We start from the raw sequence: 19,528 nt of genomic DNA, 5'->3' as shown, positions 1-19,528 counted from the left end.
TTGTAACATAGCAACATCTACACCGTCCTTTCTTAGACAAGTAAATATCTTCCTCCTCTTAATAGGGCTGTGAACCCCTCGTACATTCCAGGTGCATATTCGCAGCCTACTCATTATTAGACTTATTCATGTATCACACAAAGCATATTGAGCCAAAGGGTTCACCACACCCTGGTTGAAAAAATAAATAAATAAAATAAAAATAAAAAAGGCATGAAAGAGCTGTGTGACGGAACATTCAAAGAACAGTGATTTGGCAACAGCCCTACTAAACATGTAGGGAAAAACCAATCTCCTCCTGCCCGTCGGGAAAGCCGAAGGGCATTGCACGCGCGTAACTCACGCCTACCCATAGACGAAAACACAGTCCGTCCGGTGCCCGATGGGGTGGAAGATTTCACCTGGTCGCTTATAAGCAGCGAGGACGAAAAAAAAAAGAGTCATATACGCCTAGATTCGGCAAGTACTCACACCGGTTAATTAAGGCATAGTGTGAAGAAAAGGAGTACTCCGGTGGTTACGGGGATTCAGGGCAGCGAGTCCGCGTAGGACGCAGCTGCCTCCGGTGTGTTAAATCTCTTCTCCTTGCCGTTGGCAAACAGCCTCAGTGTGGCGGGGTAGAGAAGCGCATAATCCACATTCTTCTTCCTCAGGCAGCTTTTCACCTCGTCGAAAGCCTTGCGTTTCTTGGCTACCGCCGCTGAATAATCATTAAAGAAGGAGACTTTGATCCGACTTGTTGGTTGGTTCGGCTGCGTAGCCAGGCGCCGAGCTGCGGCCATCACACGTTGTTTATCAGCAAAGTTGTGAAGCTTCATAATGATGGGTCTGGCGCGCTGGCTGGGGCCCGGCCTCGGTGCTAGAGAGCGGTGAGCGCGGTCTAGTTTGATCTTCCCATTTTTAGTTGTGAGCTCGAGATAGGAGGGGAGCCATGACTCCATGAAGGCGACAACATCATTTCCCTCCGTGCCCTCGGGAAGCCCGACCAGGCGAAGGTTACATCTGCGGCTGCGGTTCTCTAAATCGTCCATGTGGTCTGCCATGTCAGTTACTTGTTTTTCGAGTCGAGCCACTTTCGCCTGCAATACACCTGCCGTGTCTTCCACGCCTGAAATCCGTATCTCGGCGTCTCCCACCCGTGTCGCCAGAGCCTGGATCCGAGACGTCTGTTCACGGATTGCGGCCAGCACAGTATCAACTTTAACATCCAATAAAGTTGTAATGCTGTCAGTTATCTTACTCAGAGCCGCAAGGATATTCGGGTCGATATCACTCCCAGTTTCCTCAGCGTCAGCGGAGATTTCTGTGTCGCTGGCGTTAGCTTCTTCAGGCTCAGCCGCCATAGGACCCACAATGTCGCTAGCTTGCACAACCGGAGCTGTCTTTTTCTTAGACCTGACGTTAGGCATTTTAGAAAAATAGTCGTCCAGACTCATTATAGAGTTACTCCCACGCACATTTGTAACGTTTCACCAGGTGAACACGTATTTTAGACGGATAATCGGGGGACCTCACCAGAGCACAGCGAGACGGGTGTTCACGCTACGTAGGGTTGCCAACCGTCCCTTAAAAAACGGAATCGTCCCGTATTTAGAAACAAAAGTACACGTCCCGTATTGAGCTAATAAGGGACGCACTTTGTCCCGTAATACAGTGAGAATCAAAAGTAGTCTATAAATGTTAATGGAATTAACGCTTTGTTTGAAAACATAATTCCCAGCCCCTCTCCTGCTTTGTGACCAATGAGCTGACAGCACACTTATGACAATTCGAGTATGACAATTCAGATTATCTCATTGGTCGAGGAAAGGTCGCTTGCGGAGAAAATACCGGAAGACAACAGATGACCACAACAACAAGCATGGCCAACAGGGAAACAAACGCCGACACTGCGGTGCACGTCTCGGATGACAGTACACCTAAAGCTGGGCAGACACTGCGATTTTTTTCAGTCACGTTATTCAGCTCTTGCTCAAACTGCACGATTGACTCGCAGGGATTAGAAGTTTGCAGGTCACGATGCAGGGTCTCACACTATACGGCCCGATGCTCTGATGCGACCTGAGTGCTCACACTGTGCCTCCATAACATGAAGGTTATAACAGAAAATCTGTCGCTCTCTCTGTCTTTCACTCACACAGACACACCACCATCAACTTTGCTAAATTGCTAATGAAAAACATGATCAGGCAGCTGTGATTGAGCAGCAGTGTAAATCCAACTATTTTCACGGTTGTTGTGGTCGTGATAATTTTGTGATGCCACATCGAAAAGGCTCGGATGAGCTTTCCAAAGTTCTACAAGTGCCTCCATCACTTGTGTCCAGATCACACGCTGCACAGCCGTGCTGCGCCGTCTTTTTCACCGATGTTTACGTGTTTGCGCATGAGCAGTGTGAGCGGCTGTGGTGACACCCTCACGAGCGATTGATGATCGGGAGCTGGTCGTGAGGTGTTAATCGCTTCTCGTTACCCCACGTATACTACACGATGCACGATGAAGGCCAAAATCGGGCCGATCACCAAATCGGTCGCACGACTCAAAAATCGGCTCAAAATGGGCCAAAAATCGCACAGTGTAAGCCCAGCGTTAGACCAGCAATGTTTGATCCCCTCAGAGAAAGAAAAAAAGGCTGCAAAAGTACAGGGAGGACTGGGAAAAGGAAAACACCTGGCTGGGAAAGTGCACGATAACACCTATAAAGCGCACTGCACTGTGTGCCGGCGCACTTTTTCCATAGGCATGCTTCTAGTGGTGGGCACAAGAAGAACATGAGGGGCGTGAAAGCTCGGGGAACCCTTAACCAATTTTTTGTCCACCAGGCCACGGCAGAAGCAGATATGGTATGTAAACACTGGTTTGTTGTTTAAACCCTCTGGTTAAGGTTAATATGGGCATGTGCGGTGAATATCAGCGCTATGTGGCCAGAAGTGTGATAATATAATTTATTTTGTGTAATAAACAACTGCAAGGATGGATGATTACAACAAATAGATGAATAATACATAAAAGTAATACATAGATGAATAATGATGATGAGTTAAGGTGCGTAATCATGGGAACAAGCGGGTTTACAAACAGGAGCAGCTGATTAGCATTAGAAAAGCTGAAATAATACCTCAACTGAAGCCAATTGTACTAAATGCACTATATGTGCACTGTTACAAGAATATTTTTCGTTCTATTGCTTTCTATTAATTTATATAATTTTAAGTTAAGCAGGACAGAGTTCTTTTAAAGAAAGATTTACTTATATTCTCAAAAGTTAAGCATGACAGGCTTCTGTTTAAGAAAGAGACCTGTTTTACTGTGTTAATGTTGTCATTTTGAGCTAAAAATAAATGGCTAAATGATCATTTGTTTCCCATATGGTCATATCACAAAGAATATGCATCTGCTTAAATCAAATTCAAGTCAAATGGTTAAAAAATAATTTCACACACACAAAAAAAGAGCTACCACACTGGGAAGGGTGAAGACAACTGGGTTGCCCGGCCCTGGCCACGAGGTGTCCCTTATTTATTTTTCAGGGAGTTGGCAACCCTAGCGCTACGACGCCATCTTGCCAACACGTAACTCGAAATAAGGATGTTATATGAGTTACATCATTTACTAGTCAAATGAATTCTCATTTGTCAACTGGAGAAAGGATTAGCTGATTTGGATTTAAATGAGTCATTCCTTTGACAGTCAAAATAATGTGCTGTTTTATTAATTCTTATCTTTTATTAATGTTTTATAACTAAAAAGAAGGAAAATGTATTATTTTAAAAATGCTATTTTTGCTCAGCAGGGTGGAGCATCAGTATCTGTGTTTTACTGACAGAAGTGCTACATGTCTTTGAACATCAATGTTTTTCTTCCCACCTTTACTACAATTAACAATTTTTGTGCATGTTTTGACTTGTGGTGTCTACCTTGCAAAGCAGCTTGATTCTTATTGTAAGATTCATAAGATCAGATTTTGAGCTACAAGACTTCTGGAATAATGTCCTTTGGGCAGGAAAGAGCAAAGTGGAGATATCTGGCTATAAATCTGGCTTTAATACACACCACCACATTTGGTGTAAACACAGCATAAACACAGCAGCGCAAACACCTCATACCAGGTGTCAAGCACAGTGATGGACGGTGATTTGGGCTTGTTTTGCAGTTACAGGATCCAGGGACTTTGCAGTCATTGAGTTGACTATGAACATCTCTGTATATAAAAGCATTGTAGAGCCAAATCTAAGTCTATCAGTCAGAGAGTTAAAGCTTTGCCAAAATATTGTCATGCAACAGGACAATGATTCCAAGCACAGCGGCAATATTTTTCCAACTTTGATGAATGGTAATAATTTTAGACAAGAGTGGCACCTGGTGTGCTCTTCTGCTTCTGTAGCCCATCTGCTTCAAGGTTCAATGTGTTATGCATTCAGAGATGCTCTTCTGCATACTATGATTGTAATGAGTGTCTATTTGAGACACCATTGCCTTAAACTGGGAGCAGGCTGGCAATTCTCCTCTGACCTCTGGTATTAAGCAGATTTTTAAATATAGAACTGACTTTGTCTTTTAGGATCTTTGCAAATCCTACACATGGTCAAGTGGAAAAATCCCAGTATTTTAAGTTTCTGATATGCTTCGACTTTTAACAACAAACATGCCACATTCAAATCATTTAAATTGCTTTCTTTCCCATTCTGATGCTCAGTTTGACATAAAGCAGGTTGTATTGACCATGTCTACTTCCCTGAATGCATTGAGTTGCTCCCATGTGATGGCTGATTAGATTATTTCCCATTACATTAAAGTAAATCAGAAAATTTCCAAAAAGATTCTCATGCCCATCCAAATAATTGAATTCAGGTGTTTTTTGGATCACTTTAATGATCACTGGTGTATTACATCAAGCACCTAGGCATGCAGACAGCGTCTACAAACATTTTCGAATGAATGTTTCGCCCATAGCAGCTCAGTAAATTCCAACATAGTAATGTGATAGGATGTGCAGCAAGTCCAGTTTAGAAATTTCCTCACAACTAAATATAAGTCAACTCTTATTGGTATTATGACAACAACAACAGCAACTCAGCCAAGCCATGAAGTGGTAGGCCAGCCAAAATCACAGAGCGGGGTCAGTAGATGCTGAGGTGCATAGTGTGCAGAGATCATCAAATTTCTACAGAATCAGTAGCTACAGATCTCCAAATTTTATGTGGCTTTCAGATTACCTCAATTCAATTTATTTATATAGAACTAAATCACAACAACAGTCTCCTCAAGGGGCTCATCAGAACAGCTGTATCCACATTATGAAATGCGATGCAGCGTCTGATGCAGTTGGGTTAAAACTGGACTCTAGAGGAATGGAGACATGTTATCTTGAGCGATGAATCATGCTTCCCCGTCTGGCAATCTGATGGAGGAGTCTGGGTTTGGAAGTTGTCAGGAGAATGGTACCTATCTCACAGCATTGTGCCAAGTAAAAGTTTGTTGGTGTGGTGTGGGGTTGGTTTTCAGGAGTTGTGCTCGGCCCCTTAGTTCTAGTGAAAGGAACACTTTAATCTTCAGCATACCAAGACATTTTGCACATGTTCCTAACTTTGTGGAAACGTTTTGGGGGTGGCCCCTTGATTTTCCAACATGACTGCGCACCAGTGCACAAAGAAAGGACCATAAAGACATGGATGAGCGAGTTTGGTGTGGAAGAACTTGACTGGCCTACACAGTCCTGACCTCAACCTGATATAACACCTTTGGGATAAATTAGAGCAGACACTGTGAGCAAGGCCTTCTCGTCCAACAACAGTCTGACCTCACAAATATGCTTCTAGAAGAATAGTAAAAAAAAATTCCTTGTGGAAAGCCTTCGCAGGAGAGTTGACACTGTTGTCTGCAGAGGATGGGTAGATGTCATTTAAACCATGAAGAATAAGAATAGGATGTTATTCTAGTTCACATGTGAAGTGAAGGCAGGCAAGGGAAAACTTTTGGCAATATAGTGTACGTAAATAGGCAAATAACCAATAAATACATACATGAATAAATAATCATATTGGTAAAAATGGAAATTTGACTCTGTAATGCAGCGGTCCTCAACCCCCGGGCCTCGGACCGGTACCGGTCCGTGAGTCGTTTGGTACCGGGCCGCGAGAGCTAAGGCTCAGGTGTGAAATGTATGGTTTTCAAGGTTTTTATCGGTTTTCAGCGTTATTTTGTTATTGTTTTTATCGTTAACTCGGTTTTCCTGGGTCTTTTCACGTGTGTTATGAATAAATCTTCTTTTTTTTCGGTACCGGTACTAGTTTTATTTTGTTGTATTTATCTGTGACACCTTAAAGGCCGGTCCGTGAAAATATTATCGGGCATAAACCTGTCCGTGGCGCAAAAAAGGTTGGGGACCGCTGCTGTAATGTACACATGTAGAGCTTTACTACAAAAATGGGGTTATGTCACTCATCAGTCAGATGAGATTTTTCCCTGAAAATGTCAAAAGAAGTAAATACAACAGTAGGGCTGGGCGATATGGCCTAAAATTCATATCGCGATATAATTTGAAGCATGTGCGGTAACGATATATATCACGATATATTCTTTTCTTCTGTATAACGTATTTTCCACACTAAAAATCCTTTAATTTTCTCAAAAATTGAGAGTGTTCCTTATGTATGAATTCTGGTTGTGCTTACTGACCTCGAACCGATTTCTGCGTGCAGAAATCTGTTAAAAAATGTTTTAGTACAGATTTGGTAAGCCGCACTGCTTGATGGATTGTCAGAGCATTACGGCTGCCTAGTGAGGAGCTTTGCGGAGTAATATGGGTCCAAAACTCCGTCAACTTCAGGTCCCAAAGTAAAACAAACACTAAGAGTTAAAAACGGTCTAAATTCTTTCATCTTTAATTAAATCATCAGCATTGCTGCTTTATCGGGTGTAACAATTAAGTTTAACATCCATGCGTCCATGAAAACAGAATTTGTTAAATTTAATGGAGTTAGAAGTTAACAGGAAGTTAGCTCGCTAGTTTACACCTAAACATTTCATACCATGTTCTGACTGAGAGATTTTTTAAACTAATTAAAACGTACAGCTCTGCTACCAGTTCCGACATAAATGAAGACAGAAAACTAAACAGCAGTGGCATTTGTAGTAGTATCGTCACTGATTTCTAGAATCGATTCAATTCCGATTCACAAGGTCCCGAATCGATTCGATCCACGATTCGATTTAATTCGATTCGATTCAATTCGATTTGAATCTGGGAAATTTTGACAGTCAGAAATATTATAATTCAGATCAGGACATTTACATATTTTTGTATCTATAAAAAGGAAGCTCACACACGCAAGACTTTATCAAAGGTGTGAGCATCACAGCAGATGCCTTTGTGTCAAAGTAGCTGAGGATAAAACACAGAAAAACATGAAGGTGATTTTCCTGGCCTGGGATTTTATAAAAATATTCTGCAGTACATCAAAAATGAAAGAAAACCATTAATCAACACATGAACATTACCTCTGAAGTTACAGCGGTTTTATTAGAGACACGACTAAACGTTTTGCATTTTGCATAATTTTAGTTTATGTTTGTTCAGTATTGAACGGCAGAAATTAGGTTTTCTTTTTGGAAGTATATAAAACGGGAAAAAAAAAGCGTCGGAAGTATCGAATAATGAAGAAAACAGATTTTTAGACGGGAAACTGTTCTTGAAGTACAGAGAGGGGGGGGGGGGCAGCTGTGCATCGTGGTCGAAGCATAACAGTAAAAGTACACTGAATTCATGACGATGTTTATGTGAAGCATAGTTTGGATCTTCTTTTGCTGCTGGTTCGGTCAATATTGTTTAGAGAGACATCAAACTAACAGCTTTAGAATCAGCACATAAAAGGCCGGAAAAACACAAAGCGCAGACCCGCCGACAGATCAGAATCAGCGAGCTGTCGGCTTTCAGCCCCGACTGTGAGAAAGGCAACATCTAACTGATTCTGATCCGCGGGTTGCGCTGTGTGTTTAAGTCTTTGTGCAGAATCCGTGTTCCTGCTCTCATTTACTGTCTTAGCTGTTTGGTGGCTGTTGAAATTTTGTGAGATTTCACCTGAGATTCTGGCATTTCGGGCAAAATAAATTTATATTAAAAAATCGATTCAGGATTTTAATGAATCGATTTTACATTATCCAAGCCAGAATCGATTTTAATCAATAAATCGATTATAAAAACCCACCCCTAGTTTGTAGGGTTTGTAGTTGGACTACCTGGTATATAATGTTGTGCTACGTGATTGCTAGCGACACAGCTATGTTAGCATAACATTAGCACAGTGAAGCTGGAGGATGGATGCCAACTTTTTTCCACTCGATAAAAGTTAACGTGCAGGATTCTGGTGGTTAGGGACAAATGCAATCGCATAGCAGGATGCTGTACTTCAGTCAGGAGAACAACTGAGATTATTCATCCACAATACGAGGTTAGTTATTAATATACTGCAACAACATGGGAATAGAACAGCTGCGAGAGAATTCAACATTAATGTATCAATGTTACGGAAGTGGAGGAAGCGCAGTTTTTGGCTTTCCCCATATTTCAAAAGTGCTTCATCTCTTTGCTATGACTGTCGCCCGCCATAATTTGCAGATGATAATGGTTTTAGCCGCTGCGATGCTTTTGACCAAAACAGGCGCAGCTTGATGACATCATCAACATGCGCTATCGCGATAGAGCGATATAGTCAAAATCTCTATCGTTGGCCAAATTTATATCGTTTCTATCGCCCACCCCTATACAACAGGAGCCATCACTCTACTCTACAAACTTTCTCTGGTTTCCAAATTGAAATTCTGTACACATATCAGCCACAATGCCTGACAGCATATTCTTTACAAAGCCTTAAACAGGATTTAAACTACAGCATTAGCTGCCTCCGCAGGTAAGGCGGGTGTTTATTCCTGCAGTTTTTGTGCAACACTGTTCATAGCCTTCATTAAATTCATGGCTCTGACCAGGTCACTGTAGCTGATCGCCAATTATGCACTCCAAGGTAATAGACTAACAGGTTTAGTTGTTGGCATGATGAATATTTTCCACTGATTACATTTATGAGCCATTTGGTTTGCAGTAGTTTTCAAACATCTGCCTGCTGTGTGGATGCTATAAAGACATGAGGCAACACCTTGAAAGCAAATATTCTACTATATACACGTTTTATTCACCCTTACTTTAAACTAACTCTCAACTTCTAGTTATGCAAAATGTTCCCTCCGTACGCTTTCTAAATCAGTCACACTAGGCAGAAAGCAAAACCTGCACTAATTAATGCAAATTTAGTATTTAATAATAAAGGGCAAGTTGAATAACCTGCCCACACTCTGTGACTATGTTCCCACTGTAGTTCATGCTGTTACATTCTTAACACGAGTTAATACGCGAGTTACATGATGACCTGAGTCAGTGGCATTCTAAAAAAATTCAGTGCCTACACATGAATACAGAAAAATAGGAACAAAAAGGAAAGATGAGGCTTGAAGAAAGGCCTCTCCGAGTTCAGCAAAAAACAGAATAAAACAAAAACAATATTGTAAGTATTGTCATGAAGTTTGTTTGTTTTAATCATCTGAAACGAAGCCTAATTTCAGATGGTGTCCGTGATGGAAGAAAGATGTTATGAAGAACATGAGTTGAATAATTGACAAATCTCTGCCTAAATTCCTCCGTTGTGAGCTCTGAACATATAAGGCCATCTTCACTCAACACGCTAATCCAGAGATTATGAAACTGTCTGGTGTTTACCTCAAAATGATGTGAACTGTGCAGCAGTTCCAAATAATTTCCTATTTTCAAGGATTTCTAGCGGACCAACTACTAGCGTCTCACTTTATCCCATCTCACATTAGTAGGAGGCCTGACAGCCTTGGAGGGACACACCAGAATCAGATGAGCATCACACTCTAAACACAAGCTGGGAAGTAATCCCTTTTGACTTTGACAAACAGCCAGCACTTGCTTCCCAGCATATTATTCTAAGGAGGACTTCACTCTCCAAATTGCTGTTATTAGCCTGTTTGGATTAAATGGCTATAAAATTGAAGAAATCTGTTTCTTAATGCACCAAACTGCTCATGTGGGTCTCCCCCCCCCCCCCCCCCCCCCCCCCATTTAACTGTAATAGATGTAGATTGAATGGAAAACACAGACGCCAAACATTTAGCTAAGTAAAATAATAATCCTATCGAGCTAGACTTTGATTCCTATAGATTTACATGAATAATTTTGCCAAACTACATTTATGATGTGTAGAGCCAGAACTAAGTGTGGGGCATCAGGAGAAACAAGAGCAGCCAACTACTCGGTGAGTGTTTTGTAATCTGATGTTATGTTTGCACACAACAGATCCTATAAAGGAACAGCAAACAGTCAGATTTTTGTCCAAAAGCATGCTGTGACTTATATTTGATGAAAGATCCGGAGTAGTTTTAGTGTTCGCCGTACTTCAAATGTGTTACACTTAGTAACGCACACTTGTTCAGTTAAATCTCTTTACACCATCAAAGACTTACTTTTCTGATATCAAATGCTATCTTTTATTGATAAAGTTTTATGCTGTAATTTGTGGGCTTTGATACGTTGCTGATTACAATTCATCTCCCACTTATGCGATCCGCTTTGATGTAGGCTCCCTCTGCATGTATCCAGCTGGCCAAATCAACAGAGACAACAAGTAAATAATTTGGATAAAAACAAACAGAATGTGCAGGTTGGATACTTTATGCATGAACGAGCTTGAATCTGATTGTTTTTGGCAATGACCACAAAAATATTCTTTTGTTTATTTGAAAAAATATGCCCAGATCATACGGACAGAGTTGGGCTATGAAATTCTTTAAATGCACTATAATCTGGTTAAAGTGATAATCATCAAGAGTTTCTGAGAAACATGGGGGGATTAAAGTCCCCGCAGTCTTAGATTGCTTTTTTTTCCTACATCAGACAGCGTGACCTGAAGCCTAATGGTCAGAAATAACCGCAGGATGAAGGAGGTAGCTTCCAGAGATGGGCAAAGATTTTTCAAAAAGACCGACCACATCCCACTCACTTGGCAGGATGTGCATGCTATTATGAAACATCGAAGTCTGCCTTCTCTTTAAAAATGTGATTCCGATGTGTCATATTTAAATGATGTACCATAATTCATTTAAAAAACAAATGCAGCAGTTCTCTGAATGAGAAAGGATGTAGCCCAGTATTTGGGTGAATTATAGCCTAACATCCAGCTCTTGTTCAAATAGACTGCTCTGACATTTTGCTGTTGTCACATAGTGGGACTACATTACAGGCCTTTATCCACTGCAGGACTGATGTGAACACATTAGTCTTCACCTTTGTATCACCTTGAGCCTGTGACCTGTAGTTAACTGTGGGTGACTGTTTGGCTCAAATCCTTTTCACCAAGATTATTTTACTGGCATGCAATTTCACTTAAAGTCCTGCCCTTTCCAGTTTTTTAACCCCTTTCTAAAAAGAATGATTTAAAAAGAAAACTAAATACTGCTTTTTAAGATGGCAATTTTCTGCTTTCTGAAAACCCGAGACACAGAGGGGAAAAAAAGGTTTAAGAAAAAGAAATAAAAGAGCATGTCTGCTGCATAGGTCATGTCAGGCTATATGTCTCTTCGAATATGGGCAAAGAGAGTGTGTGTGCGTGAATTTCTACAATCCTACCTCTAAGTAGACAACCCAGGGCATAACAAGTGTGGCCACCAGAAGGTCAGCGACAGCCAGGCTGACGATCAGGTAGTTTGTGGTGGTCTGCAGAGCCTTTTCCCTGGACACAGCCATACACACCAGCACGTTGCCGAAGACGATGACGAAGATGAGCAGAGTAAGCAGCATGGCGTAGTAGTTGTAGGGGTGCTTCTGCTCTTGGTCTGTATCGTTGAAGCTCCATGTTCCATTGTCATAGAAACTGTCATTGTAGGCATACTGGGTAAAGACATCCATTAGCTGTGAGTGACAAAGGCCAAGAATGGGCCCTGCAAAATATGCAAAAGGAAAGAAATACTTTATTAATGTTGTATACATTTAGGGTTTGCCGACTGAGAAATAAAAAGCTACAGGATGACATCTGAGGTTAAGTTTTCAAGATTTTGATACAGGTTTATCTTGTAATGGAAATGTAAAATTAATATCTTTCCTCAGACACTGTACTCCAGTTCAAAGCAAAAACAGACCTTCGAAGTGTTTTGCTAAGTGCATTCCTTAGTAGGTACTTAGCCATCTTTGGCTGCAGTTAGAGCATCAAACTTCGTGTGGATTTATCTAACAAGTCTAACACATCGATTTTCTTGGTAGAATTGAAACCAATTTTTTGGTTTCTTTTGTGTTTTTTAACTATTATATTTATTTACCTTTGTTTTAAAAAAAACCTGACAAGATGTTAAGAACATTTGATGGCAGAAATATCAACAGCTAAAAGGGCACCTGCACAAATTTGAAACCATTTTAACTAACCACTAGTTATGTACCATAAGAACACACATACAAGCATATGGACATTATATAAACATAACACATGTAATTAAGAGGCAACATCATCAAGATAAACAACAGAAAGACATCAGAGAAGCAGATAAATAGGAAAAAAAAAACACACCAAAAGAACAAAATGCAGAAACATTAGCAGAAAAAGTTAGGGGGGTACTGGCAGGTTGGGAAACAGCTGCAAAAGTGGCAATATATGGAGTGATCCCTATTATTTTAGTTGAGGATGACTTTGTTCAGTTAACAGTTTTTTAAAATTTAAAGAGAAAGAAGAGCAGTGATCTCAGTGACACGGTAAAGGTATGAAGAGCACGAACTAATGCATATTACAACAGGTTCATGAGGTTAACCACTTACCAGAGAAATACAGAGTATGAAAAGTAAGAATATCTATCTCCATAGTTCACCGTTGTGTGCTGACCGGCGTTAGTCTAACACAAGAATGGTCTGTTTATCCATCAAAGCTAAGGTGGAGAACAATCTGTTTGGGAATACTACATCATTAGGTTAATCTTTAGATTGTAGCCTGCTGACATGATGTGAGAAGGACATGGTGATCTATGATAAACCCTCAAATGCGACAATCTTTCAGGCTACAAGGGGGACAGAAGCCTTCCTACCAGATCACACAACATCGTCTTGGTAGTGTTTGGAGTAGAGGCCCTGACGGCTGAAGTGGAATAAGTGCTGCATCTGACAAGTGACTAAGGGCATTAAGAACTGTTTATCGGTGTAAAAGTTACCAGGACCATTCACACAGAAGTAAAAGTGGATATAAAAAAATCTGCAAACCTTGTTGTGAGCATGAACTATTATCTATATATTGAACTATATCGATTGACCTCTTCGGTCTGCATCCATCCATTTTCCAGTGACAACAGGCTCATGCTAGCGACAGACATACAGACATACAGCATGTAAACATTACTGCATCCTCTCAGCTGAGCTTTGATGGATACCATTTTGACTGACATATCAGACCAATGTATTCTGCCATGTTTATGGCTGGTACTTCTACACATCCCTATAACACCCAACCTGACCTAAAGAGACCCTAGTGTCTCCCACTAGGGTGGGAATACAAAATTATGTAACACTAAATACAAAATTATGTAACTGTGTTGGATAATGTTAACTTCCACCAAGTTCCTTCCACTGTTCTGAATAAAATATGAGAGGAGCACTTTTTAGCATGATGTTGGTAAGTATGCAACCACCAGCCACAACATCATTTGTTATACACCATGAATGCTAGCCGTGAGGACACTGAAAAGTTATTTTAGGGCATGGTTGCACCATGGAAGGAGACTTCTTCCCTGGTCCACTGTGAGGGAAGACATCATATATGCATTATTAATAAGAGAAACAGATGTCCATCAAAAATATGACAAATTGTGGAATTTTAAGCTATTTGGAGGTGCAATCTGTTGATTTTTGCTGAAGAAGTGCACGTGTTACATATGGATGACTGATTCTGACAACCATGATTTTCACTGTAAATCATGGTTGTCAAAAAAAGAAGCCAACACTCAGATACTAATCAGTGCAAAAATAAATAAATAAGTAAATAAAAAAACTTGGCTTATTTTCTTGGCTTACTTATTTGCAGCAGTAACACACCAACAGTGCCATCTTCACCTCTTCCAGTTGACACAATTTCACACAGCATCTGCGGACAGGACGCACAAAGCCCCTCCCCTCACTAGCAGCTGAAGTAGTCACCATTCACAACACTGAAGGACACTTTGAGGAGGTCAGTGGAGCTCATGTTTCAACAAGATTAAAGTATTAAACAGTTATTAGCCAGACCGGTGCAAATGTTAATGTTAGCTGTTTAACTATTAGCGATTATCCTGCAGCCACATTAGTTGTCATTTATTAATGGGCCAGCCAGTGGCTCATTAATAAGATGATAACATTAATCTTGGAGCTAGGATTCAAATACTATTGTTCATGCCTATCTGTAATTAATATACTGTAGAGCATGGAATTTTCTCATGAATTGTCTCCCAGTTTAAAATGAGAATCTAAAAATACCAGTGTGATACTGAATGTCATTCAGCTGGACAAAACTCACCCGTATACTGTACAATAAGCAATCAGTATCAGCAAGAAGAACAAAGCTTATTTTTGTTAAAGCACTGAAAAACAATTAGAGGCATTTTTCAGTTCGGTGAAACAATAACTAGATCGACTACTGCTTGCAGACACACAATAGACTTGTTTTGTCCCATGATACAGCTCTGACAGTTTCAGAATGAGACAAAGCAATTGTGGGGGGGGGGGGGAATCCTATGAGGTGATTCTTGGTGCCTGATTGTCCTCTACACATGCCCTTGGGAACTGTGACCAAAGGCCACCTTTGTTTCATCAAACCTGCGGCTTTGGCTTTTCATGGTCTGAGAGCTGTTCAGATGTCTTTTAGCTAACTCCCTGGGGGCTGTTATGTGCCTTTTAGTGAAGAATGGGTTTTCTGCCAACTCTAACAAAAAGGCCTGATGGTTGAAGTGATGCACTGAAGGTTGTACTTCTGTAAGGTTCTCCTGTCTCCACAAAGGAGCTCCAAATCTCACTGGATTCATCGGTAGTTCCAAAGTCTAAAATCTGACCTGTACTTTTGGGTGCTTTTAATGCTGCATAAATTTCCATGTGTCCATGTGTAAAGGCACACATATAATGATATGTGTGCCTTTACACAATCCTGTCTGATAGTACAATTCTACTAACCTGTTAATGTTATATATCATGCACCTCAATAAAATAAACAAATAAATAAATAATAAACTAGGAAAACACACAAAAGACTTATTATTACACTATTTTAAAGGTAAGTGAATATTGTATTTGGAGGCAATGAAGTGTCATCAGTACAGGGGTATGGTTCAATTTCCACAAAGCTGTAATATAGACGCAATCACAAACAAGCCACAATTCATTATCATGTGCAAGCAACTTTATATTTCTCTGTCATTCAAGTCCAGTTGTAACACTTGATGTGTTACAGTTTATGAAACAGGGCAGCTGTGGCTACAACTGTAGCTGCCTCCACCAGTGTGTGAATGCGAGAGTGAATGAATAGTGGAATTGTAAAGCGCTTTGGGTGCCTTGAAAAGCGCTATATAAATCCAATCCATTATTATTATTATTATTATCTATTAAACTGATTTAGAGAGTTTGTGCTATAAGCAAAACTGCAGCTTGCCAAAAAATCATGCTGTAGGAAATATGACTGAACCCCAGATGGTTCTGGGATATGAAAGTCTGTTTACTCTGATGTGTGCTTTGCATTCATCTTCGGTTGACTACAATATTGCTAAAATATTATCTTGCCTTCAGATTTGTCATAGTCACAAAATAAACACATCCACTGCAAAGCGCATCCTATTTTACAATACCCTCAGCAGTGTTTTTACTCCCACATACCTGTCTAGATTAATGTTTATGTCATCCTCCACTTTCTAAGCTCCATTTTCACTTCCTCTTTCTTCCTCACTCACACACTAATTGGTTCTACAACCTTTCAAGCTGCCACTTCTGCTGACAGAAATCTACTTCAAATCCCCATTTGGATCTAACTCGCTTTATCTCTTCAGCTAATTTAAAGCCAACAATTATTGTCCTGTCCTTTAATTGTTTTGGTAGGTTGTTTTTGTTTTTTCTTTGTTGCTAGGTTATGACTGTCATCAGTCAGTGTTACCCCCTTGCTTACGGCCAAAGGCAAAGCTGCATATCTGGTTCGGTGTTACTTTCAAATGGAGGTTTTGTGTGAAAACTGCTACTGTTTCTACTGTTGTTTTCTTTTCTGCATGTTTGCTGATTTTATGTAACATTACTTACAGGAAAAATTACTTTTAAATTTAAAATAACTTTAAGTGTGTGATCTATAATTCAATATTTTACTTTAACATTTTTTTGATGAACAGAATATTTAACGGGAATGTGAAAATGTGAATCTATTCTATGTTCAAGTGTTGCTGTGAAGTTGCCTTCCTTAAAATAATACAACATGAAACCAAGTGGCATGCAGTTACTTTTGCAGATAGCCAAGCAGAGACTAACCACCCTCCCATCCACAATCACAAACAAAAACGTTTTTCTCTAATATTTAGCAATTCAAGATAAATTAGATCAGATTAAAACATACTATTTATGCTGACTGTCTACACTGTTCATGGAGGTTTTCACCTTTCTGCAATCTAATCTTACATAAATGTTTTCCTATTATTTCCTATTAGCTGACAATGATAAGCGGTTGATGAATTTTTCAAACTATTTCATTAGGATAAAAGGCAATGAAACACCATGAAAACATTTAGTACATATGTTATTCTGCAGAAAAATGTTCCCCATTATTAATACATATCTTTTGGTTGAATTAATTTTAAATACTTTATATATTTAATATAATATTATAATATCTGTTCAGTGTCCAGTATCATATTCTACAAATCACATATTGTAGTTGCTGTCCATTGAGAACCACATATCTATGAAAAAACAGTTGTGCATGAGTTTAAAAACACAGGCCCACATCCTGATGATATTTCTTTTTAGCATATTAAATATATAAATAATACAAAAAAATCAAAAAACAAAACAGCTGAATTAAAAGCCTTGAGCAGTGGTTGACATGGTGAACCGTCAATATATACAGCAGGAAAAATGAAAATGAAAATATCAATGAAAAAAGAAGGTGGAGTTTTGGCAAGCAGTGCTCGCCTTGCTTGCCCTGACAAAATGGTGAAACATCCATCCAGGTCACCTGTAGCAAACCGGACATGTCAGCCAATGTTTTCTTTTTCAGGCTTGTGTTCTTTTTAGCGTCTTTACTGAATCTAGTTTCTTCATCAGGTTTCTCTACAGACTTTTAACACCTGCTTGCAACAACTGGTGTGTAGAGGACATATCTTTTTGCAGATGCTTTTTGTGCCCTTCAAATAAGTTTCTTATTTTGGCATCCTTGAAAATCTTTAGTGATCAGGACATTGCAAAGGACACACTGTTAGGAATTTTAATAGGGTCTGCTCACTGCAATGATTAGATTATTTATATTTTTGAGAGGTTCACACACTGGTTCTGGCCTCAATTATTATTGACCTTGGAGATGGAAGCATACTATCCCCACATTGTGATCATATTTATGCAACTAAGTACAGTGAAAAACAACACCAAAAACTACGCCTCTTTCTTTGTGTTTTTCTATTTCTTGAGCTCAGAAGTCAGCTGAATTATAAAGAAAAGGTACCAGCAGAGGGCAAAGGAAAACCAAAACCCAGGGAGAGGGTAAAGAAGGATTAAGTGAGAAGCAATGAGAAGTAGAAGGGAGGGAAACATGCTCCCGTTAGGATGTGTAAGCAGTGCTCTAGGGCACCAGTCTGTGTGTACCCTGCAGATGCCCTGTGCTGTCTAATCTTATTTATTTTCCCACTCTACTTACTTAGATACAGTACGTGAGACTGTTCCCACTGCTGGCCTGATAGTTGGTGCTTGCTTATAAACAAAAACATCCACGCTCTCTGTGCTGCCTTAAATAGCTCATATACTTTAAATTCCACCCTCTGTGACCAGTTTGGTTAATAAAATAGAGTATATCTTTCAGACAGGTAAGAGAGTCATTATAAGTGGTCAAAAAACGCGTCAAATTCACTGCACGCAGGACGTAGTTATACAAGTATAACTACATTTCACTGTGTGTTATACTTGTATAACTATGCATGTGACAAATAAAGAACCTTGAACCTTGAACCTTTTCACCAAATAATACCTGCTGAGTGCTTGTATTAAAATATCTAACAGAATATTGAAATACACCTTTGAATGTATTTAGGATATTTTGTGTGTTCTTCTGAACAAACAACACTGTAAAGAGCCTTTCAACTTTGTGAAAGCAGCTGTCGTCTGTAAGATTGCTCTTGCCAATCCCGAGCCAGCTACCTGGCCCCAAACACTGTAGACTGTCGGGTTCCTCTGGTCCTGTGCTGTTTCTGTTTTGAGCAGATTGCATGAGATTTGCTTTCACAACATCTTTTAACATTTAAACTTTTACATGTAAAGCAGGCAAAGTGATATGATACATAATCTCACCAGCAAGTTACTCATTACGAGACTTAAGGGTTCTGCACAGTTCAGTAAAATCTTGGATTGGTAGCAACCAATTAATATTAACAAGCAGTCTCAGTGTAGAATTCAAACACTGCAGCTTTTTATAGTTGCTGTAAAACGACTAAAAAAATTGGTACACCGAAAAAAATTAATGAAAGGTGAGAGCCTAAAGCATTTTTTGAATGTACTTATTCCTTAAAAAAAAGGCATGTGCTTTTATTTTTGTCCATGAAGCTATTGGAAATTTAAAGTTTAACTTACCATATCGCATATGTTAATGCTTTGGATGCTTCTAGGAACTCATTTGCTAGTAATTTAAACAAGAGAAAATAAAATAAACTGGGTGACTAATCCAAAAATTAGAACATACTCTTGAGACTCTTGAATCTTTTCATTTCTTTGTATTTTGTTAGGAAAATGGAAAATAGCAGCAATTTATCAAGACATGCAAATAGAAACTGAAAAACATTATAAAAAGCAAAAACAGTTTATGGGGTTTGTCCACCTTCAACTGAATTCTCTTAGGCAACTACCTTTTCATTTGTTTAAGCGGTCTTCAGCAATAGTCCAGGATTCTTGAAGGACATTCACAGCTCTTCTTTGGATGTTGGCTGCCTTTTGTTCTGTTCTCTGTCAAGATGATCCCACACTGCTTTAGTAATGTTGACGCCTGGACTCTGGGGAGACCAATCCAGGGCTGATAGTGTTCCATTGTGTTTTCCTATCCAGGTGTGCTTTTACTGCATGTGCAGTGTCTTTTGGATCATTGTCATACTGAAAAGAAAAGCTGTTGCCACTGAGATTGTATTGCATGGTGGGTCAAAATCAGTTTTGATAAGGACATCACCCAACCATCTCTCACTGAGTCTAAGGAGCTTGGAAAGAAAAGTGTCTGAACTTCTTTAAGTT

At 39.7% G+C, this 19,528-nt stretch overlaps 1 protein-coding gene across 1 annotated transcript in view; it reads right to left on the bottom strand.

Moving 5' to 3' along the window:
- The window catches only part of drd2a (dopamine receptor D2a), a 61,724-nt gene that overhangs the window by 21,018 nt on the left and 21,178 nt on the right, over positions 1–19,528 (bottom strand). The window contains exon 2 of the mRNA XM_085243402.1: positions 11,699–12,009. Within this exon, the coding sequence (XP_085099528.1) occupies positions 11,699–11,977 (279 nt within the window). The 5' untranslated portion in view covers positions 11,978–12,009. The remainder of the gene's footprint in view (positions 1–11,698; positions 12,010–19,528) is intronic.

Source organism: Mchenga conophoros, linkage group LG14, assembly GCF_057382185.1.
Source record: "Mchenga conophoros isolate Kocher_MC1m ecotype Shallow Benthic linkage group LG14, M_conophoros_male_GT1.1, whole genome shotgun sequence".
Taxonomy (NCBI): Eukaryota; Metazoa; Chordata; class Actinopteri; order Cichliformes; family Cichlidae; genus Mchenga; species Mchenga conophoros.
The sequence above is the reverse complement of the archived record's forward strand: the minus strand, read 5'-3'. Positions and strand labels throughout refer to the sequence as shown.